General features: G+C 42.2%; 1 protein-coding gene across 34 annotated transcripts in view; it reads right to left on the reverse strand.

The window, feature by feature from the left end:
* The window catches only part of ANK3 (ankyrin 3), a 345,762-nt gene that overhangs the window by 58,712 nt on the left and 263,659 nt on the right, over positions 1 to 23,391 (reverse strand). For 11 of the 34 annotated variants that reach the window (XM_042033324.1, XM_042033319.1, XM_042033326.1 and 8 more), the window contains exons 23-29: positions 20,675 to 20,747; positions 20,423 to 20,485; positions 12,709 to 12,832; positions 10,926 to 10,937; positions 9,669 to 9,771; positions 4,199 to 4,305; positions 219 to 251 (exon numbers count right to left, since the gene is read on the reverse strand). In XM_042033324.1, the coding sequence (XP_041889258.1) occupies positions 219 to 251; positions 4,199 to 4,305; positions 9,669 to 9,771; positions 10,926 to 10,937; positions 12,709 to 12,832; positions 20,423 to 20,485; positions 20,675 to 20,747 (515 nt within the window). The remainder of the gene's footprint in view (positions 1 to 218; positions 252 to 4,198; positions 4,306 to 9,668; positions 9,772 to 10,925; positions 10,938 to 12,708; positions 12,833 to 20,422; positions 20,486 to 20,674; positions 20,748 to 23,391) is intronic. The other 23 variants (XM_042033317.1, XM_042033318.1, XM_042033338.1 and 20 more) reach the window with 9 other exon arrangements.

Raw genomic sequence — 23,391 nt, forward strand, 5'->3', positions numbered from 1 at the left:
AGCTGATGCTTACCTAAATTAATGTTGCACTAATAATGGAAACTACAGTATGACCTCTAAAACACAACGCTAAAAGCTAATGAGCAGTTCTACTTGAATACATGGAAGGGATGAGGATGTGGTTGGATGCACTACAAACATCTACACACACTCTGTGGGAAAAGAAGTTCAAAAAAAGAAAATAAAATGAGGATTCACAGAAAGCACAGAGTTATCACCTTGAATCATACTGGGGGAGTGGAGAGGAATAGCTGCAAAATAATTTAGAAAGCAAATGGGAAAATTAATGTAAGATAATTAGAGGCAAGCAACAGAAAAATATCAATAATAAGTGCAAAGAAAAAGTAACAATCAGAAAAATAACAAAAGCAACATGTTTGAAGGCCAGCTTTAGAAATTATCTGGTTTTTGCTTCACATATCATGACATATGCCATATAAAATATGCTGCACAAGGAAAAAAATCTGAAAGGGAGTGTTCATTTAATTAGTCAGCACAACTCCATAATTCCTCTGGAAAATGTAGAAGCCCATGGAGAAAAGCATTTGCAGTTTACCTAGTCAGCAGAGAATTTATTGCAACACAAGTTCTTCATTGAATTCCCAAAACATGCTCCTCTGTGCCATGGAAAACCAGTCTTGCACTTTTCTAAAGCAGTTTATTTTCCAAAGCATAATGTATAAACATATGTATGGCAGGATGCTTGAAAGGAGTACCAGTCCATGCCACTCATTGCACTGCTGTCAAAAATGAGTTGTGGTGGGAGTAAACTAGAGTAAATACATTTAAAATATAGTCAACAACAAGAAATCTGATTTATTCCACCTTACAAGACTGGATCCAGTATTTCTGCGTTTCTCAATATTGGAAGGCAGTGTGGCACACTCATTTCTGTCTTTCAGCTAAGGAAATGAAGGAGTTAAAAAAGGCAACACAAAGAGAGCACACCCACATTTTACTCTAGGAAAGCTGCAGGAGTAAGCTCACATCTGACAGCTGAAGGTCATTTTGGTGAGGGTCTCTACCCTTCCAGAGGCCTCAAGATTCATGATGCATTTCAATGTACTGCTTACAATGGACCCTGTTCAAAATATATGCTGGCAAAACAGCTTATCTGAACTCAAGAAGAAAAACATAAAACATCATCTTGGCTCAAAAGAAGGAAAAACCAGAAGAGTTGAAATCACTGCCAACAATTTATTCTTTCTTCTCCTTTCACTGATACATTGCTGGATCTCCACATCCTGCTCCCAGAATTCCCCTTCTGCCTGGGTTAAGAAATGAGAACAAGTATTGATGCTCTCTTCTGACAGTGGGAAAATGGGGAAAAGAGTGACCTGAGGCAGCAGTGGAGCTCCTGGCACAGCACATTGGGGAGCCCTGTGAGGGTGGAAATGGCAAAGAGCAGCAGAGTCAGAGCCTGGCCACAGGGCCACCACACCATGAGGACTGACAGCCCCTGCCCCCAGCCACAGAGAGAACTGGGGACAAAGACAGGGATGAAGCACTCCAAACAGGCAGAAAAGGATTTGCTTTTCAGGAAAACACTGGCAGAAGAGATGTGAAAGGTCATGATCCTCTATATCAGAGGTACTGGAAGATTAGAGCAGAACATCTGTTGATTGCCTCTAGGTGAATATAACTGAGAAAATCAAACAGGATCATATTATAATACAGGGCCACAACTGAAAAGTAAATAAACAATGAGTAAGGTTTGGGGCTTTTTTCCTAACACATGAACTGAGTCCTCAGAGCATCGTTTCTGATGCACTTTCTATGTCAAACAAGAAATGTAATGGGTCAGAAAAGCCCTACATGTTTGGAGAGTATTTTGATTTATGCCCATTTGGAGAGCTACACCTGTTTGGAGCATATCTGTCTTCTCCCTGCCATGCAGCCCCACAATCTGCTCCCCTCTGGGCAAACCTTAGACCACCTCTGCATTAGAGAGGGCTCATGTACCAAGGGAGCAGATCTTGTGTGAAAGCTCCCATGTCCACAGAATATATGTTTAGAGGGCTGGAACCACTGGTGAGCATGCTGAAGACCTAAGGGCAGGCAAGTGCTGTCCCAGAGGACTGGCAGGATGAAAACATCAGGCCTATCTTCTATCAGGATGAAAAGAAACCAGAAAATTTCAGACCAGTCACTCTAACCCAAACTACCAGGAAATATTCAGGAATAAATTATTTAATCACCATTCTACAAGCACCTAAAGGATCAAGGTAGTTAATCAAGATACTTCACCTTGCCTACCACCAGTCCTCAAAATAAAAACAAACCAAAAATATAAGTGGCAAGAGCAATTCATGTCAAATGAATTTTAATTCCTTCTTTGATGTGTGGCAGTATCTCAGCAAGCAATGGAGGTACAGTACAGGTAAGGTAAGTGCAGGATCACCTGAGAAGCTACCTCAAAAGAGATACCATCAGAGCTTTCCTGAAAGGGAAGCTTAAAAGGGAAAGGGAACTTGTCCTGGCACAGATACTAGGCCGACGTCTTCATGATTTCAACACAGAAAAAAAGGTCTGAAAAGTCTTTGGAAAACAGGATCAGAATTAAAAGCTCTCTTGCTAAAAAACGGAAAAAGGGGCAGGAACCAACAAACTGAAATGCCATAGAGACAAATGCAAACTGATGGGAGACACCAAACACTTAAGCACAACTCCAGTGTAAAAAATAACCAAACTTCAGGATTTCAGAAGAGAGCCAAGAAATTGTAGCAGATCACAAACATCCACCAACAGAAACTGAAACTACCAAGAGGATAACTCTCGTTATGGGACTGTGTCAGACCAAAGAGGTGGCGATCCTGGCTTATAAACAGCTCTCATTGAAGAGGGGAGAGCTGGGCCAGAGCAGCAGGAATGTGCTGAAATGCAGAAAGCACCACCTAGGAGGGTCCGGGGCATTTTAGTCTAAAAGACAGGATTATGTGCCTTCTGACATAGAAAACAGCTGTTAAGAGACCAGGAAGACATTACTCCCCATGACCACTGTGGATATGACAAGAAACAGGCTTAGTCTACAGCAACGAAATGTCAAGCTGACTATCAGGGGAAGAAATACTGTAACAAAAGATAGTGGACTCCTGAAGCTGGGGGCCTATGGAATCTCTTCTTTTTAATGATTATTAGGACATTAAATGTATTTCAGGAATTCCTTGACAACATTTTATCCCACAGTAAAGCAAGGGGATGGGCTACCAGCTCTCTGAGGTCCTGTGCCAATGCACCACTCCATGACAACCAATAGTCTTTACATACTGCAGTTCTTGACATTTTAATGCCAGCACTGACCATGTGCAGTGTTTTATCAGCTTGGGACCTAGGAATCCACTGTTACATAGATCTGTTCAGCAGGTGCTTATGTGTATTGTGGGACTGTAGCTTTAGATTTGTAGGGCTTGCTGTATTGGAAAAGAAATATTTTGTTTGGTATGTGCCGCGCTCATTTTTATGATAAGAAGGCAATTAGTCACAAAATGGGGAAGTAAATTAAAACGGATATGAGATTTTATGTCCTGATCTCGAAAACTAAGCAACAAATATTTACACTAGACAATCTAATAATATGCAAAGATTACTTACGCATTCATTTGCAAATTTTTACAATATGCATTCAGACATCACTACTACTGCATTTAAATCAAGTCTATGTGGCACTGTCAAGAAGCACCTAAATTACAGAGATGACTCATAAGTAAACAAATAGCACCACTAAAATCAAACTACAGATATTGGAGACTAGGCAGGAGCTTGAAGGTATAAATAAAATAAGAGATCAAATTAAAGCCCCCCATTTTTTCCTCTACGAAAGAACAGAAAGCATAACATTCTATCTCTGATTTCATATTCCAAATAATTTAATACAATGCAAACGAAATCATCTCATGACACTTAAAGCAAAGCATAAGCAACAGAAAAAGCAAAACAGGGCTCTTAAAGAGAAGCCTGTGGGATTACAGTGTTTTGGCATTCAGAAAATTAAGAGCAGAAGCAAGTTTTCGGTTTGATATGCAAGAATTTAGACTGACTCCTGTTATTAAGCACCCTCCTTGAAGTCAGTGTGAATTTTGCCACTGGCTTCAAGTGAAGCAGGAACAGACATGTTATCAGCCATTACAGCAGGCTGTATTCTGCAGCTAACAATACAGTTCCACATCTAAAGATAAAGGAAAACTGTTAAGTGACCTACCCAGAATGGATGGGACTCGAAACAAGGTTAACATTGTCCAAGGTGTCTGCAGCCCAGCTGTAGTGCCTGAGAGAATCAGAATCAAACTCCCTTTGAAACGTCAGGTGCTTCAAAACAAAACAAAACAGATAAATTGAAATTTAAAATTAACATTAGAAACACTTGTCTTAAATATAAGCTTGTTAATATAATTATATTAAATGTAGACCTGATCCTTTCCATTTAACAGTGCTGATATCTTCAGAGTTAAATTACTGAAAATCCTGTAACAGAAGCATGAAATACACACACAAACTCTTGTTTCTTCAAACATTCCTTTTGCCCACTTCTGGCACTTCCTTCCGTTTCAAGTATGTCTGTCCCCAGTCTTTACTTACTTTTATGTGCCAGGTTAAAAAGACTGGAAAAGAAAATTACCATTTGTAGTACAGTCATACACCATATAGCCAGGCAGTGTAACACTCCCCCTCAGACGATGCCATTGGATAGATCCTTATTCAAGCAGAACCTGTGAATAACTTCCCCGGGAGTTTCACGGAGGCTGTGAAGGCAGGAGGGGGTTGGTTTGTCTTTATACACAACCAACATGGGCACTGTTTTGTGGAGTGCCACTGTCCCTACTCATCTGGACAGAAATAGCTTTAACCCTGTGAGGCTATAATTAACTCCCCTCGGACAGGCACTGAGGTGTGATTTGTTTCTCCTGCTGCCCACGCACATGGACATTCATGCATCCTGTGCCCCACAACCTCCCTGGCGCTATAAATCCTCTTACTGGGCAGCAAAGCCATTCCTGCAAAACACTCTTTTTCCTTTGTTTCTCCTGTCTTAGGAAATTAAACCAACTAAACTTCAAATATTGTTTTCCCCTATTTCCAGGGTGGATGTGAAACCTTCTCCACAATTTAAGAAGCACCATCGTAAGTTACATCAACAAAACTAAGTCAAGAAGCAACACACACACACAATCTTCACCCAAGATGGTGTTAAAGATGTCAGTGTTTCCTGTAAGTAGGTTGTTTGCTGCTTAGAGGCAAATGCAGCTAGAGAGAGCAGCCTGTTTGGACTAAAACCTCATGGGCTGTTTTCAAATCAAATTCAGTGGGTTCAAGTCAGAGCAGAGCCAAGCACACGCTTCTACATGGGGAAATCTTATTACTTCCACTGGGGTTTTCTTCCATGCTGACACAGACTAGTAGTGCAGATTAATTATTTTGAATAGAAATATCAGCATTAGAAGTAGATCTGGCAAATTCAGTCATAAACACACAAAAATACTTCTCTTGAGTAGCCTCCACAAGATAAGCAGGCAGATAGTTGCTGTGTTGCTGGCCAGAATGTGCAACACTCCCATCACTCTGGGGTTTCCAAAAAACTGCACTCCTTAGGCATTTCTTTTATTAGAAATGAGGATTCCAGGTTGCCTTCCAAAAACTACTGACACTGTAATTTACTGCCCATCGACAGAAATCCCTGCAGAGTGCAGCTTTGCTCTGCCACCCGTCCAACCTCCTGGCTCGATGCCTCCTCTTTTCCCTACCTCAACACTTCTACTAAGGACCTTTTGTTAAACTCTGTGCTGTAACAGATGTGCTTGAGGCCTGATGGTTCAAGCACAGACAACAACAATGAAGGGCAAACTTGATTGCGTTAAACAGCAAAATACACCATCAGACATAAAAGAGAAAATGAATGCTGTTAAAAGAATGACAATTAAGCCACCGAAGTGGACTTAAGTAGCACCATTTGAAAAATGTATTGCAATTGAGTTTAATGAAGACAGTTTTGTTACTCTTTCCAGTAAGATACTAGAGATTCTCCAACATTTGCTGGAGAGCCTGTGGTTTAGGCAGGAAAGCCATCACTGTGGATTTCTGCTATTCCAAGTGATTTATAAGAGCTCATACTGAGCACGTTATTACTTTTGATACCAAACAGTGTAAGATTCAGACAGGTTGTTTCAGGCACTGTAAAAATTTACATAAACAAAAATAAATCTATTACTTTGCTCAGTGGTAAACTTTATCATCAAAAATAGGCCAAAGCAAAGGAACATAAGAAAGGGGCCAAAAGGAACAACACAATTTGGTGTTTGTCCTTGAAAGGCCGGCTAAGCCGTAACAGTGTCACTGCACCGAGGCCCAGGCATGCACCAGGACACACATCAACAAAGAAATGTGGGGTCAGGTTTCCTGTAACAGAGGAAAAATGCTTATGCTCCCTTAGCAGTGGGATATAGAAAACTAAACATAGGACCATATAAATTCCAAGGAAATACCATCACTCCAAAATAACCTGTGCTAGACAGAGGTGCCACTGCGCTCACAGATGTGCTGTAGGTTTGCCTACACATGTAGGTGGGGTTCCTCAGTCCAGTTCCTTGTCCTGAGACATGGTCTGTACACCAGGTGACTGTTTTGTTTTAGAGCATTCCTCTCTGACCAAGTGCACTCAAACAGATCTTTTGGACTTATTTAGAGCTAGCAAAAGCCCAAAGCCCGCAGCCAATGATTTTGGCGCAGAAGCAGAGTAGGAAAAGCTGATAGCTGGACACACTCCTCTTACACACAGTACACATCTGTGGATCTCATTTTTCCAGGCTGTTGAGGTGCTGGATTTTCCATGCAGGCAAAAAAAAAAAAAAAAAAATCTTCCTATGTAAGTTGCAATATAAGCAGTCCAGAAGATAGTACACTGTCAGTAACATCAAATCACAGGATCCATTCTGTGTTTGGTCAGGTCCCAGTGTTCCCTCCCTGGACTGAGGGAGATTAAAAATGCATTGCTAAAGGGTGTGGCAGGCTGAGATGCAAATGAGTGTATAAAAATACTGACGGTTCTGCTGGCAAGGATCCTGCTAGTTGCGTAACTGAATATCCAGGCTGTGTAATATCAGAGTTCAGCAAACAGAAGAATTTAGGCTTCCTCCCAGATGAATTTATCCAGACTGAAGTGATTCAGCAAGCTGCTATTTAATGGACAGCCCAAGTCATCCTCCCTTTGGCTGATTAAATTCAGAGGTTGATGTAAGTTATTCCATGGAGAAGTCATTTGGACTTAGTCCGAGTTGCTGCATCCAAGGTAACACGCCAGGACACAGAAATTTTAACTTTGCTCCAGCCAGGTTATGAGGTACAGTGTGGCCTGGATTCAGAATTCCCTGTGAACAGGGTCAGCAATAAACCACCAAAGGCAAACAATGGAGAATATTGGGACTTCTAAGGAATTATTAGAAACTCTAACATTCCATGTGTTATGCTGGCAGTGAGGTTCAGTAAAGAATGGTTTCAAATCATCCTCATTTGACTACTTCCAGACTCCCAAGTTTACCAGGGATCCTGGGGAGAGGTGGCCACGGGATCTTCTATCTTAACCTGACCAAGAGGTTGGCAAATGCTCCTTACTCTTCTACTGATGTTTGTGATAAAATTAATTCCCAATAACTGACTTTGCTGTTGCCATGAACTCCAGACAGGTCTGCACTGTACAAAAGGAGAGGAAATGGCATATACAGACAGGCAATGGAACGCTCTGTTTCAAAGTACTGTGATTCCCAAAATAGCCTTAACTCCTCTCAGTTCCCAGATGGACTTTTAGAATACTGGTTTCAACCCACAGTGATCTTTGTTCCTGTGAATTCCATCGGTGGAACACAAGTTACTGCTTTTTTCCCCTGCTTTCTACTGCCACAGCAGAGATTATCTAGGAGCCCATTAACGTACAGAGGAACGAGAAAGAGGGGCAGGGATATTCCCCGTCTCCCAAATGCACTTCTCCTGCTTCAGCCAAAAGCTAGGGCTGGGCAGAAAACCACAGCAATTCCAAGAATGGATATATTTTTCTCAGGACATGGAGGTTTGCAGAAGCCATGGCAGAGAGTTTTAGCTGGTCTCCACTTCTCATGAAGATAGTTTGTTACTTTCACATTTGTTTTGCACAGAATCACAGCTTTACTAACCTCTCAAGACAGGACTGACATTTTTTCCCACTACCACATTCTTTGAGATTTGTTAAGCATAGAGCTGGTTTTAAGTCTTGTTATGTGACAAGATGCACCCTAGCTGCTAAATCCGTGCCATCTACTTTAATGGGAATCACAAAAGTAGCCAGAATCATACAACAATGCAATATATTCTCACATTAAGGAGTCCTCCTCTCCTCTGAAGTTTCCATCATATCAAAAACTCTTAAGGAAGTGTTAGTATTAGGAGGCATCAAAGCAGCTTTAGGTTCTCAGCCCTGACACAGAATTTCTTGTGCCCAGTGCCAGTAGCTGCAGATTTTGTTTTATGACTTCAAACCAAACAAAACCACAAAATCACTGCTATTCAAGCTTTGGAAACTCCCCCTTAGATGGCTGCTGCAAATTATGGTTATTGGAGGTTTACAGCATTTAGCTTAAAAGTAACAATCTAATAATAAACATTCTGTTGCTAAAGGCAGAATCCAATTTCTGCCATTCTCATAACGCTACCAGAACTGTGTGTAAAAGCTGTAGTAAAAAAAAGCTTATACCACACCAGAATTTACAGACTAATACAATCAAGGTTTAAAATGTACAAGTCCTGCTCTGTGGACCCTTTTCCCCATGAAAATATCCTCTGAGATCAATAACCCCCAGTGCAGGAAAGGTCTGTGAAAACAGCAGCAGAAAACCTCTGTTTCATTCCAATCCACCTTATGCTCTTCCAGGATATAAACAACAGTTCCACTCCACAGTCCTTTCCAAGTGAGGGTTTTTATGTGAATTTTTATTCAGTTTCCTAGCAGATCTTTGACTTCTGTGTATCAAGAAACTCTTGAGCAATTCAGTTAGATTTGGAAATCTGAAGCAAGTCTACCAAGGAAAATATGAGGAACTCAGAAACAAAGCATACAGTACTCCATTATCCCCAGCTTTTGGAAAGGCTTTCCCACGCTATAATCAGGTCAAAAGATGCTGCTTTTGTTGTATTAGTCATTGCACAAGTGTTTGGAAGATACATAAACTGAAGAGTCTATAATAGCTTAATCTTTACAAGGCCAAATTCTTCCCAAGAGTGGAAAAACAAGGACAGCAGTTGGAGTCCCCTCCATGTGGACAGAACAGGCCAAAGTAATTCCCAGTCCATGCAGTCCAAAGGTTGCTTAGTGTAAAACTCGTTGCTCCCAGCTTATCAAAGCACTCTAAAGATACACGAGGCCTGCAGGAGCACCCATTGACCTCAGCCAATAACCAACCCCACACTCAGAAATGTTACTGGTCCTTTAAAGGCTCTTCTGGTTTGGGACCCCACCACCTGTCCCTTGCAGGATCAAACCCACAAAGTGGTAACCCCACCATCTCTTGCTCACAGCTCCGTTCTTGCCCCTTTTCACCAGCTAAGAGAGCAGCCATAGTCTCTGGCAGCACAGCTGAGAGAGGGCTCCACACTGCAATCCCCTGCAAAAATGAAGCACAGCTACCTGGTGGCAGAGCCCCAGCACATACCTGATCCTTTGCTGGGACCAGCAGCTCTTCGATCATCATGCTGTCTCGGGCATAGGAACTCCTGTTCAGCGTGTAGGACCTATCCGAACTGAAGGAGCGGAGGCTGTTGTATTTACCATTTATCATAGAAAGTGCAGGTGACAATGAGATGAACAGAAAATAAAAATAATAAAATTAATACATGCAACTTCCAGGGATAGCATAAGATGGCAAAATATACATAATCTGTGAAATAAATACAAGGAGGAAAATGGAATAAAAAGTATTTGGCTATAGTTAAATATTCCCTTCCCTACAATATGCATAAGCAAAATCTCAATAAATGCTTACTGCTTTGGCAGCGATGTTGTGGTTTTAGAATAAATCCAGAAAAGTGTATTCAAGTATTTAGATGAACTTTGATAAACATCTCCATGCCCTAATCCTGAAGGCGACCCACGAGGGCAGGTCCCAGAGGAGCTGTGGGTAGGTCACAGTGCCTGCCCACACAGCTCAGGATGCTGAAGCAGGTTTAACTAAGAGCAAGTTTTATGTCATGTCATTCTCTTTGTGGGTGAACCACTTCTGACATTGTTATAAACACCACAGTTATCCCTATAGTTAGAAAGGAAAGGATAGTAAGTTTGAAACGAAAGGAGAAATAAATTTTTATTGACAACTAAGTAGAGATGCTGATGTTCTGGGAATTATTTTGTGCACGTTAAACTATTTAGAAATAACTATGATCACTCTTAACGTGTTGCAATTAAACCAACGTAGGAGTGTTTTACATTTAACCCTGGAAGGTACATTATGGTATGTGCTAAAAACATGCTGCAGGCCTAGACATGCTTGCTACGTGACAAAAAATAAAGTAGTAAAAAAGGTGAATTAATACAAAGCAACATCCACCAACATATTACACTTTTGAACTAGCAACACTTTTCACACTCAAAACTCTACAACGTGTTTCATGCATTTAGTAGTTGCTAATTGAATTTCTCTAATCCCTTAGCACACGTTCCTTCTTGTGCTGGAAGCAGAACTGGGATTTTAATTACACACTGTAGGCATATGTTAAGCAGACTTTTACATGATAAAGGGCATAAAGAATTTAAGTTATATTTGTTATAACAGAGGGATATTCTCTAGGGCTGAACCCACCCCCTGCTCCCCAAAATAAAAGCATGTCACTTTCCAATGCTGAATAAAATGAAGATGAGCAATGGCAGCAGCAGAAAGATGAGAGAGATGTAACACGATGCCATGCCTTCTTACCTGACTTTTGGACTAAAGCAATTTACAGTGGAAAAGAAACAGGAGAAATAGAAAGCAAAGAATCAGACAGGAAAAGCAAGATGTTATGGCTGGATGGCTTATACATTTAATGTGTCCATTTCTTAATGTTACACTCAGAATCAGCAGTAAGATACATCCACAGAATACTTTTTTTGCTAAATAAAATACTTCACACAAAAAAACACTGTATTTGTCTCCTCTGAGCATAACATGGGCAATGCAAAAAATGAGCTACGCAGCAACAAATAGTAATGGCACTGCTAAAACCAGAAGCATGGGAATATTAGACTTCTCTCAAAGAAAAGATAACATGGGGTTGAGCCCTCAGATCTCCCTAACAGATTGTGATTGAGGAATTCTGCTCTCCCACCTGCACAGGGAGCACTCTGAGCAAGAAGGGAGCTGCAAGGAGTGGAGGGTGTCAGGTAAATCAGTGCTGGGCTCTGCACACAGAGCACGCTCCCTCGGCACCATCTCTGCCCTGCTCCAGCACTGACCACAGCGACGGCGCTGTGTGATCACCCCGCTCACACCAGATTTGAAAGCAGCATGTCAGCTCTGTTAATTCAGTTTACAATGACATGAGGTTCTCCCTTCAGATCTAATTTGCTGACTTTCTGGCTAATGGACTATTTAAAAGCATTTTGGCATTTCTCATGAATGTATTATCTCATAAATACTTATTAACTTCCCTAAAAATTGTAAATCAAGCACAACAGGGCTGGGGACTACTAAAGAGCAAATTTCCACTGCATGCTTGCATTTCTAATGCAGCCATAACAAACAAGACTGAAGGGTAGACATCTAGGCTTTACCTTATGGGAGTTGCTATTTGCTGTTAGACAATGAACTCACTTTTTAAAACAGATCTTTAAACTACAGCACAGGAAAAAGCCCTCAGGGCTCCAGCTTATGAGGTTTAATTATTAGCTTCGTACAATTCAACTGTCAGTAACTACACTGCAAATCCACAACTATGGAAGTAATCTCTGCTCACACAGATTTAACTGTTTTGAGCAACACACACTGCAAGCTTTAGCAACATTCAAAAACGAAATCTAAAATGTTGATCTAGAAGTACCTGCGTTGAAATTAACATTAGTCAGACAACATAATAATTTTACAACGTTTTATCAGGTTCACAGAAACTTTGGACTGTTTTTTGTAGCATGTAATCTGTTCCCTGTCAAATTAAATCCTGCAACAAATTTAGGGACAACCTGACTTTTTTTTTTTTTCTTTCTTTCTTGGGGTGGGGAGGAGCATTTTTTTTTAATGTTGTCTTTCTCAGTTGGATTACTCACTATCACCTTTAAAGAAATAAAAGCACCAAATAGCAAAATGATTGTAATTCAGTTTTTCTGGCAGTTACATTCTTCAGCAAAACATACCCATTAAGGAACCCTCTACTGTGAGTATCAGTCTGACCAGCAGTAGTCAAAAGAAACCTGGCTTTTGCTGGCTGCCTAGATCAGTTTCTAGACCAGCTGCAGACCGCTAGCAAAGAGGCACCTTGGAGATGTTCAGAGCATGAACAGAGACCAGAAAAAGTGAATAGTTAAGTTTTCTGTATCATTGCCATAAGAAGCCAACATGAATAAGAATATGAAATAAAACTGCAATGAACATATGCTTCAAAGGAAGTACACCCCCCCTACTTCACTTCAGAACAGACTCCAGTGCTGTGTGGAAGAGTGCGCTTGGTTTGTAAAACCTTGTACCCGTGGTGACACACGAACACGAGAAACAGCAAATACAATACCTGGCCGAGCGGGCTCCCAGGCTGAAGCCCATGTATCCTTCAGCAGGCAGAGAATCATCTCCCAGCTCTTTCAGGTCCTGGGGTCCGAGGTATTTGTCTGTATCGCCTGTCATTGCATCCTCACCTGCCAGTACAAAAGCCAGGCTGGAATCAGAGCTACACGTATGGCAGATGTTTGTGTGCTTAGTAAGTCATAACGCCCTGCCCTGCTCGCCAAAAAGGAATCAATCCAGTCACCCCCACTTTCCCTAAGGCTCTTTCTACGTTCTATGTTAATTATCCACCCTCTGAATGTGCCTGAGAAAGTAACTTTATTGGGGGGCAAACGAAAGAAGCAAAACTCCACCTTGACGTAAACCCAATAAAGTTATACAAGGGATGACTTTTGCCCAATCCTTTCAGCAAGCTAAAGAGTTCTTCTGTACTTTGCATCATTGCACTCACTTTTGCTTTCCCTATGGAAAAAAGCCCGAGCTGACAAAGTTGAATCATTCCGTGCGAGGAAAAAAAAAACAACCAACCAAAACAACAAACCAACCAACACAACCAAACCAACCCCTGGCTGTGAGAGACAGCCTGTTTGCCCACCAGTCCTGAGAAGTGCAACGAGCTTGAATGGAGGCTGAGGGAAGGAAGAGGCCTGCCTTCCACCTTGGGTATTTCTCACTGCCTTTTGGAAGTCTGAATGTAAGACGGGATGTTTTGTTTTGGTTTTTTTTTTTAAAGAACTGCTCCGCACTCCAGGTTGATTTCCGAAGGTAAGTGCTTCCCGAAGCCTGTTCTCCCTCCCCGCGGCAGCCGGGACCGAGGGCGGTGCAGCCCCATCCCCGCGGCGCGGACAAAGCCGGGGCCGCCGATCCCCGGAGCGGGGCGGGACCCCGGGCACCGCCGGGACACGTGGACCGGCCATCCGCACACAAGGACAGCCGTAGCTATTTATCAAAAAAACCCCAAGAGGAAGGAAAGTTAGATGCTGGGAGAGGCGGGCAGGCGCCACAAAGGGTTAACGGAGCAGCTGCCCGGCGGGGAGCATTTGCATGCCATTACATCATGCAAACCTACATTCCTGCATTGACAGAGCAAGTCCAAAATATGCCTTTTGCGGCTTTTGGATTCCCACCCCCCCGCCCCGTTCCCGCACCCGCGCAGAGCAGAGAGCGCTCCCTGTAAACTCATGGCTTGCCGACATTCACTCTCCTCCTTTGTTGTGAACGCGTTTTAGGTGTGTTAAGTTTAAACTGCACAACAGAGTTTAACAACAGCGCGTTCCCGAAGGTAAGTGACTCCCAAGCCCAGCCTCACGCTTCCCGCTTTCATTCAAGGAGTTTAGACTAGTTTCCATTCACTAAACTCAGGAAACCACAGGCGAACTCTGGTTTTAAACCAACAATCAAGTCTAAAAATACCCGTTCAGCTACTGCTTTGCGAACGGCAAACAAACAGACCAACTTTCTCCTCCAGCCCAGCAACAACCAGTACTTTAAGCAGCAGTTAAAAACCTAAAATGTCCACAATACACCAGAAAGCATTCAAAAACCCGAAACAGAAACATCATACATCAAGTGAAACTTTAAAAAGTCTTACTGTTTTGGAAAGCCATTTTCACCAGCCTGGTCTATAAGATTTTTTTTCCCTGGTGTTTCCAAGAATTCCTATTAGTCCTATTAGTCCTTAAGCAGTGATTTAGACTTAATCTCCAAACCAGCACAAGCAAACTAATCCCTGTGGGTCATATTCGCTTTCCACACAACAACTGAGATCTTCTAAACATCTTGATCTCTTCGTATGTACTTTAGGACATGTGCATCTTTGTCCTCTCAAGTCAGATTAAAGTTCTTGGCAAATATAAAACAAAACGAAAAATAGTAAGTTAAAAAAAAAAATAAAAATCCCCTTTCAATCACTCTGCAGACATCCCTCTAAAGCTTCTGCTGATTGGATTACAGCCTCCCTTGGCAAGCCTCTTGAATGGCGACATAAATGCAGGCACTCCAGTTATTTGTATGTAAATAGGGGTGCTGCGAGGGTGTAGTTTTTCTGTAACTCGATGCCGGGGCTGCGCAGGGAGCGCGGGGCTGCGGGAAGGCGCTGCCTCCGCCCGCCCTCCCCGCCCGGGGCCGGCGCCTCCCCCGCGCCCACCCCCGGCCGCTCCGCTGCCCCGGGGCTTGGGGGAGCCCACCCTCAGCACACCCTCCCTCCCCGCCCTCCTGTGGGGGGCTGGTGTCCCGGGACAAAACCGGACCGAAGCCTGGGAGGCGAGGAAGCGGCATGGGGAGGGCGAGAGATCCGGGCAACTTTCAGCAACGACGAACTGGGACACTAAATTTGGAAAGTTCTGCCCTTACAATACCTGAAGACAAGCGCTACGCCACTGTAAGGAGCAGAGGAGGCATTTTCTTTAAGAGCATCGTTTGTCAAAGGCAAGGAGAATGATAAAAAAATAATTTCCGTCGAGCTGTAACACACATTAGATGTTATCCTGCTCTGCAGCTAATCCAGCCAGGGCAGGATTACTCTGATGAAATGCTCTCATCAAAGGAAAAACTGCATCTAGGAGTGGTAATTTCAAAGAATTCCAGACATTGTTTTGTGATCGTGGGAGGCTGGAGCAAAATGGGTGGTGCACGTTTCAGCAATCCCACTCTGTTTAATTAGGTGCTGCAGCCTAATCCTCTGCGCTTCAGGTAACAGTGAGCAGTGTTTGCTCACAGCACACGGAATTCCTGCAGAGAGGAAGAGTGAAGATAAGACTCATCTCTGAACACAATCAATAGAGAAATGCCCAAAAATGAGGCACCGATGAAAAATCACCAAAGGATACTACACTGCTTTGCTGCCTTTGCCATCCTTCCCTTCATAATATGCTCCATGTCGAAGAAAGGTGATATCCCTGCTAACAGCGGGTAAACACAGCTATCACAAGTGGAGGAAACAGCTCAAAGTCCAGGGAAAAACAGCGGCAGTAGGTCAAAGCAAGGGCCCATCAGTTCTAGTGCACTCTGTCTCTGACAGCAGCCACACTTCCCAGGACACTGTGGGAACATGGACCTACAGAAGTCCTCCAGGAGATTTTTCTAGGCTGGCACTGATTTGAGCACATATTTTCTAACCTGAAAGAGGTTTGTATAGTCACAAACAGGTCTGGGGTTTTTTTCCTTTTTAAATTCTTCCAGTTACACTTTGAACTTGTATAAATTTTTTACGCTCCCCGCACCAAGGGCCTGTGCAAGGAGTCATAAAAGTCAACTACCTGGTGCAGGAGGAACAGCCCTTTTAAGCTGGATCTGCTTCTTGCTGGTTTCACTGATGCCCCCTATTTTTAAACTTCTGGAGAGGCAGCAGACATTGCTGCTCACTTTCCACCCATTATTTTATACATTCTAGCTTATCCCTCGTGCAGTTTTGTTGATTTTATTTTCTAGGATAGAAAGTTCTACTGTTTTTACTCTTTTCTCCCCAAGAAGCTTTTCCTTACCTCTTATCACCTTTCTCATCCCAAGTTTTCCCCGTTTTTCTGGTCCCCCAGAACGTCTCCTACAGCTGGGAATTGCAGGAGCACAGGGCAGGTATTCTTTTTAGAGGCCAGTGAGAAATACAGGCTCTTTGGCAGCAGGAGAGAAGGCATCATGTGGCTTGGGTAAAGTCCCAGACAAAATTTAATCACAGGCTGGGATCCAGATGAGCATTTGTCATTTGGCTTTGCTAAAGATACCTGAGGATTTTGCCACTCCTTCCTCCCAGCCTGTCCAGAGCAGCCTTGATGGCAGAAGAGGTAGAGCCACATGGAAAAGGAGGATGCTTTAAGTTGTAGCCAAGGTTTTGGTCTCACAGAAGTATGGAGAAAAGCCAACACCAAACCACTGAAACTTTTATGAACCTGTGAAATTCTATGGAGCCAAAGTAACTCTAAAAACTGAGTTTAAAAATCTAATAAATCAACCCCTCCCAAAATGACCAGTACCAGATTTTCATGCATGGTGATGTCCTGACCTGTCTTAAAAGCACTTAAACTGCTGTATCTTAGCACCTACTCAGGGATCAGGCAGCGTGCATTCATGTTCTGTTAGGACACCTGTCTAATCTTCCAGGGATTGATTAGCATGATACTTATTCCTGTTGAGGCAGGAATCTCCATTAAATGGGTTTAAAACAGTGTCCTGGTTTACACCCAAAAGTTTGTTTACTACTGAAGGCCAAATAAAAAAAAAAATTAAAAGCTCGTGAATAACTGTTTTTTTACAATAACTGTCTAAACTCTCCACACCTAATCGGGTTTATGGATTGGATTCTTTTTGCCCTTCACTGCTCACAGTCTCTCTCCTCTTTGTATCAGATCCCATTGCTTGCTGTCCCTTCACCTCTGGGACAGCAGCAGCAGCTTCAGGGAGGGCTGTTGTGACAGAGCTCATGGCAGGGTTGTGGCAGTCACAGCAGGGCTCCAGCTCCCTGCACCAGATTAAAGCTCCTGCAGAGGATGCTGAGAGGATAAGCATGAGCTGCAGAGGAGGGGATTCCTTCCAGGCCTCCTGCAGACAACAGGAGTTGTGCTTTACCACGGCTGAGCCCTGGCTCCCCACCAGCCCCATGGCCGTGGGCACAGGGCTGGGACTCCCAGCTGCACGGGGAGCGAGCTCACAGCTGGAGATAGCGAGAGGAAAGACTACGTTCTCCCAGACTCAGGTTTCACATTTATAAGATTTGAAATCTCTTTAAAAATAAAAGCACAGCACATGTTTGGTTGCCTCAGAATTGCTCTATATTCTTGTACAACTCTCTGCCTCAGAATTGCTCTATATTCTTGTACAACTCCCTGCTACACATGAAGGTGAGCCTTCATTTCTTTTCCCCACAAAATCCCGTTCGTGTCTTTCAAAAAAACACCGTTTCTTTTTTTGTGGTGTAGCAGTTTCCCAGCACTTAACCTCATATGGGCAGATTTGCCAGAGTAGTCTAGGAAAAAGAATAAAAAATCTCTCCTCTCAACCAGTTTGACTCCAAACCAAACTGTCCTCAGCAGGGAAGAGAAATTACACAATTCCCATGTAAATACTTATTTAGTGGGCACAGCAAGACACAAAACACAAGGAAATGGTTTCCTGACATTTGTCTCCGAGCTCTGAGCCTCTACTTTCCAAGTCTTCAATTTCTCTTGTGAGAGAAACCTTGAGCGTTGTGGCCCATTGAGAAGCCGTTCAACAAGTCTGTCTCACTGAAGAGTTCTGGCTGATGACATGAATGCCAGCCAAGCGAGGGAAAGCTTGGATTTGTTTGCTAAATTTGTGCCTTTCTCCCACTTGGAAATCATCTCCCTGGCTCTGAGATTTGTCAGAGTGCCTTACCATCTTGAACATATTTGTTTCGACTGGTGTAAGTGGATGCATTGTATATAAATACCCCACTAACACTGAGGAGTTGGGATGGGCTTCACTGAGCTGTCCTTACAGATATGCAAGTCAGGAAAGAGAAACAGGCCAGTGGTTATGTAGCCTGTAATTCATCACAAGCCCTGCACACTGGAATGCTCAGCACAGATTAATAAAATGCCTGTTATCTGATTTGTGAGCTCCCTTTCACTGCTGGGTTTGAAAAAGACCCTGTCATCACAGTATCACAGAATGACCTGGGTTGGAAGGGACCTTAAAGATCATCTTGTTCCAACTCTGCTGCCATGGGCAGGGACACATTCCACTAGACCAGGTTGCTCAAAGCCACATCCAGCCTGGCCTTGAACACTTTCAGGGATGGAGCATCCACAGCTTCACTGGGAAACCTGTTCCAGTGTCTCACCACCCTCATAGTGAAGAATTTCTTCCTAATATTGAATCTAAACCTACCCTCTTTCAGCTTAAATCCATTCTCCTTGTCCTGTCATTACATGCCCTTGTAAAAAGACTCTCAAGCTTTCTTATAGGTCCCACTTAGGTACTGGAAGGTGCTCTAAGGACTCCCTGGAACCTTCTCCAGGATGAACAACCCCAATTCCCTCAGCCTGTCTTCTCAGGAGAGGTGCTCCAGCTCTCTGATCATCTTTGTGGCCTCTTCTGGACTTGCTCCAACAGCTCCATGTCCTTCTCACACTGGGAACCCAGAGCTGGATGCAGCACTCCAGGTGGGGTCTCGTGAGAGCTGCCATGGTGCTTTGGACACAGACCACGACATGGTTGGCTATTTCTGGGCTGTGAGAGCACATTGCCAGGTCACGCTGAGCTCCTCCTTCACCAATACACACAAGTCCTTCTCTCCTCAAGGCTGCTCCCAATCCATTCTCCACCCAGCCTGTATTTGTGCTAGGGACTGCCCTGATCTAGATGCAGGATGTTGCACCTGGCCTTGCTGAACATCATGAGTTTCACACGGTCCCACCTCTCCAGCCTGTCCTGGTCCCTCTGGGTGGCATGCCTTCCCTCCACCATGTCAACCACACCACACAGCTGGGTGTCATCAGCAAACCTGCTGAGGGTGCACTGATCCCACTGTGCACACTGCCAAAAGAGATGTGAAATGGCACCAGTTCCAATCCCCATCCCTGAGGAACGGCACAAATCACTGGTCTCTATTGGACATTGAGCCTTTGAACACAACTCTTGGAGTGCCCCATCCAGCCAATTCCTTATCCACAGAGCTGTCCATCCATCAAATCCCTCTCTCCAGTTCAGACACAAGGATGCAGAGCAGGACTGTTTATGTATAAACGAGTCTCTCAGCTCCCCTGGCAACAACAACTGCGGAATGCAGTCTGCAATATGCCAGGAATCAATTGTATTACCTGCATTCCTAATTGATGGTTTGGTTTTTGTTAAACTGAGAGTTAGGGACTTGAAAAACCCTCCACAGATCTGGCCTTACAAATGATCCCATACATTAGAAGACTCCATTTACATCTTTAGTTCCAGCACCCAGGCCCCCACAGGGGTGTTCCTCGTCTGTCCCTCACTGTGCAGTGGGACACAACAAGTTCCTGCCCTATTAACTCACACTATTATGCATCAGTGTTCCTGTCAGCTGAAACAATGCAGTATTTTGAGCAGTACAATGGCCTAGGAGAGCTATTTGGAAACCACACATGTATGGTAAGAACACGATCCATTTGGAACTGCAGCGCTGGGAACACAATGACAGATGGGAAACAAACCAAAAGCCTCAATGCATGAATTAAACAAGAGCTGCACACAAAGAACTGAAATATCTTTTACACCTTGCTGCTTGACTGCTATGAAAATTAAAAGTAAATACATCAATAGGGATGAAGAAAGAGAGACTGACTAAAGAAAACCAAGAAAATTCAACATAGTCACTTGTTTTTAAAAAAAACAAGAACTTCATCCTTTCTGCCATTTACTTCCACTATCAGCCATTTCTTCCAAAGTGTTTTGCTATTTCACCCTTTTGTCTCTTTCGTATTTCATTTTTCAGTTAAAACAATAAATTATTCACTTACTCAATCAGTTATTCACTTTACAGAAGCAGCAGCAAAATGATTATTTCAGGAAAGTGAAGGTAATTTGATTTAAAAAATCGTAAGAAATTCAGAAAAAAGTTAGAGGATTATCAGCAATAGCCCAAAGAATTTTTGAAAGCGTTCTTAATTGTAAAGCAGAAGTTATTGTTAGTGGGATAATAAGAAAATTATCTGAAAGGATTAATTTTCAGACAGATGAAATAAAAGGAAGAGGCTTAAGTTAAATATCAGTGCAATACAAAAACGCACAAATACCTTCTTCAACATCTGACAAATATTCAGCATCACTGAGTATTTCAGGGGCATTGGCTTTACGAACTGCATGATTTAAATAAACAAAATAATTAAAAAAAAGCACAGACGATCGATATGTCAACAAAATCAATGTAAACAATAACAAATGTGTAATGACTACATCCAACTCATAATGTGTGTTAGCTTTGGGTTTTTTAAACAGACATTTGTTGCAACCACAAAGAGTGAAAAATTTTTTAGAAATTTTAATACCTTCATCATCAGACATATCAAGAACTTCATTCATGGTTTCGGGTACATTCATTTTGTGCTTTTCTGTAACAGTCTGTAACAGAAAAAAAGTAATTTCAGAGTGCAGGCATCATTTTTCTTAAAATTCTAGTTATTTTCAAAATTAAATGCAAGGTAAGATTTTTATCTGCAGTTAGAAAAGCAAGACTTAATTTTTTAGCTTCTTATTCACTTTCTATTTTAAAGATACATTGAACTATACATTTAAAAGCCTACAGAAGTAGGCAATGCTGTATTTGGTTTTTAAACTGTTCATACTGTCATAGCAGAAAAAGCATGAGCTGAAAGCTTAAATGATGATATCAAAAGAAGAATCAAATATACTGAAATGAACTTCATTTTAGGGGGTTTAATAAGAACTCTAAGTTAAGTAGTCATCTAAATGTTGAGCAAGGAATATGTCATCTCTAATAAAACCAAACTTTCTGAGGGAACTTTTTCTCCTTTGACATCAGAAGACTTCTGCAATTTGGGAGCAGGCTGAACCTATGTGAATTTTTTTCAGAGGTGCCTCAGCATGAATTGTGTGTTTTTCCCACAAATGAGAACAGTTGTAACCACATGCAAGCTAAATGACATCCCTGAAGGGATTTGTGCATGAAAGACACTCAGAAGTGGTTGGATGACTTTCATCTCAATGTTTGTATTGATTCAGACTCAAAGACCACTATAAAAAAAAATCAAAGTGGAAAAAAAAGGTTCTGAATGCCTGAAATCTGTTCCTAGAATACCTGCACCCCATGAATGACATACACATGCACGTTTTACTTTCCAGCTGGGGTACAGCACAACAACCACTGGTAAAGGTTTGGGTCAGACAAGAGACTCTGCGAGTTACCATTCAAGGAGTGCAGTGGAATTAAAACCAAAACCAATCAAAACAAAACAAAACAAAAAAACCCAAACCAAAACCCACTCCCATCTTTATGGGGGTTTTATATTGTATTTTTTTTAAACATCATTACTTCTCATGCTTCTTATGCAAATAAGAAATCGTTAAAAGATTCAGGAGGGCAAAAGAGCCTTTCCATTTTCATTTACTTTAAAAGATTTCAGTTTTTCTCTGGCCTTATGAATACTCACTTGGCATTTCACTTTTCTTGGGCTACTGCCATCACTTGATATAAGCAGAAGAGCTCCTGCATGCTCAAACATTACAAAACCTATAAAAAGCCTCATGCAATTCATTTTGTGGGAATTATTTGCAAAGCTTCTTAACACATTGTTAAACCAGCAAAATCACAGGACTTTTTTCAGGTACTACTGGATTTTTTTAAATTGGTGTTTGAGTATAAATCATAGTAAAATTAGCTATGTTCATCCCTGATTCCTTTACATTTAGCTTTGGGAGTTGTTTAGCCACAAGCCTCAAAAATGTAAGTCTCAGCAGTCAAACTGAATTTTTAAGGCCCTCAATTGTAAATCAGATTTCATGTCTAGACTTCCAAAGTCTCAAAATTACACACTGATAAGCAGCATATTCTGATTTTAAGGGAAATTATTTCTGGCCTTCTCCTGAGAGTATTTGGGGTTGTATAGATCTTTCAGCATCTAACATTTCCTCCAGCACAATTCACAGCCTGAACCACCATCTCTCTACTCTTCATCTACAGAAGATAATTGGTCAGTCTCTTTATGCAGCACAAACATGCCCATCTTCTTGATTCTAAAAGCCAAGAACAACCTCGTGATATTGAGAGTTTTTAGCATAAAGGTGTCCTTTTCCTGCAGCTACCTAGTTGTGTACTAGGCAGTCGTTCAAGTTTTGCTATCCTGTATAATATTCTCTATCAAATTTTTCAGTGTGGAAGAACGTTTTGGAATCTTTATGAAGAGAAATTTGTTCCTGGGAAAACATGGAGAAAATGTGTAAGGGAAAAAAAAAATCAGTAGCACTTTTCAGCATATTCCTTTACATTTTATTGTTCTGAAATTTGTCTTTTGTGTGGTGGATTTTCTGTAAACTACTGAAACCACAGCCAGGAAAGTCATAGGAAGAAAAGGTGCATGCAGTGACAGAACTAAAATCTGCCTGTCATCCAAAAAGCTCATCATCATATTGCAACCACCTGCTTGCACAGACAGACCACACAAAGGGGTGATGACAAAACATGGAGCACACACAGTAACTGTTTTCCACCCCTGATATGTCTAAAAACACATACATGTGCATTTTCATCTTCTTAATCAGAAGAAGAAAAATAGTTGCTGAAAGGAAAAAGCTATTTTGGAGCCAATATTCTGAATTTATGTTCTTCAGACCCAATTTGGGCTTTTTTTACTATGGTAGTGCAAGGAGGTGTCTCACCTCACAAAACTGTTTTCTTCAGAGAGCAATTTGGCAAAACATTAGTGAACAAAAGATCCTTCTGAGAAATACTTTGGATTCTGTGAATTTTTCTGACAGCAGGCAATATTTGACCAGTGCTAGTCCCTTCAGTGTCTCCTGGCTAATGCTTCCTGAGAGGCATGACAAAAAAGCTGGAGTTCACATCCACGTCAGGGAATGGATATTTGGGGTTGCAGGCACTGACTGTGGCTGCTTGCAGAGCACAGCCTTTCACCCTCCTATGCAAGGGGCCAGAAACCACACAATGAGGTGCTTTTAAGTAGATTCCAAGAATTTTTTTATATTGGAATGGGTTCTCTTAGGGCAAATTCAAGCCATTAAACATCAG

This window comes from Corvus kubaryi, unplaced genomic scaffold (genome assembly GCF_017639235.1).
Source record: "Corvus kubaryi isolate FWS band 111438036 unplaced genomic scaffold, C.kubaryi_AGA036_p1.0 37357, whole genome shotgun sequence".
NCBI lineage: Eukaryota > Metazoa > Chordata > Aves > Passeriformes > Corvidae > Corvus > Corvus kubaryi.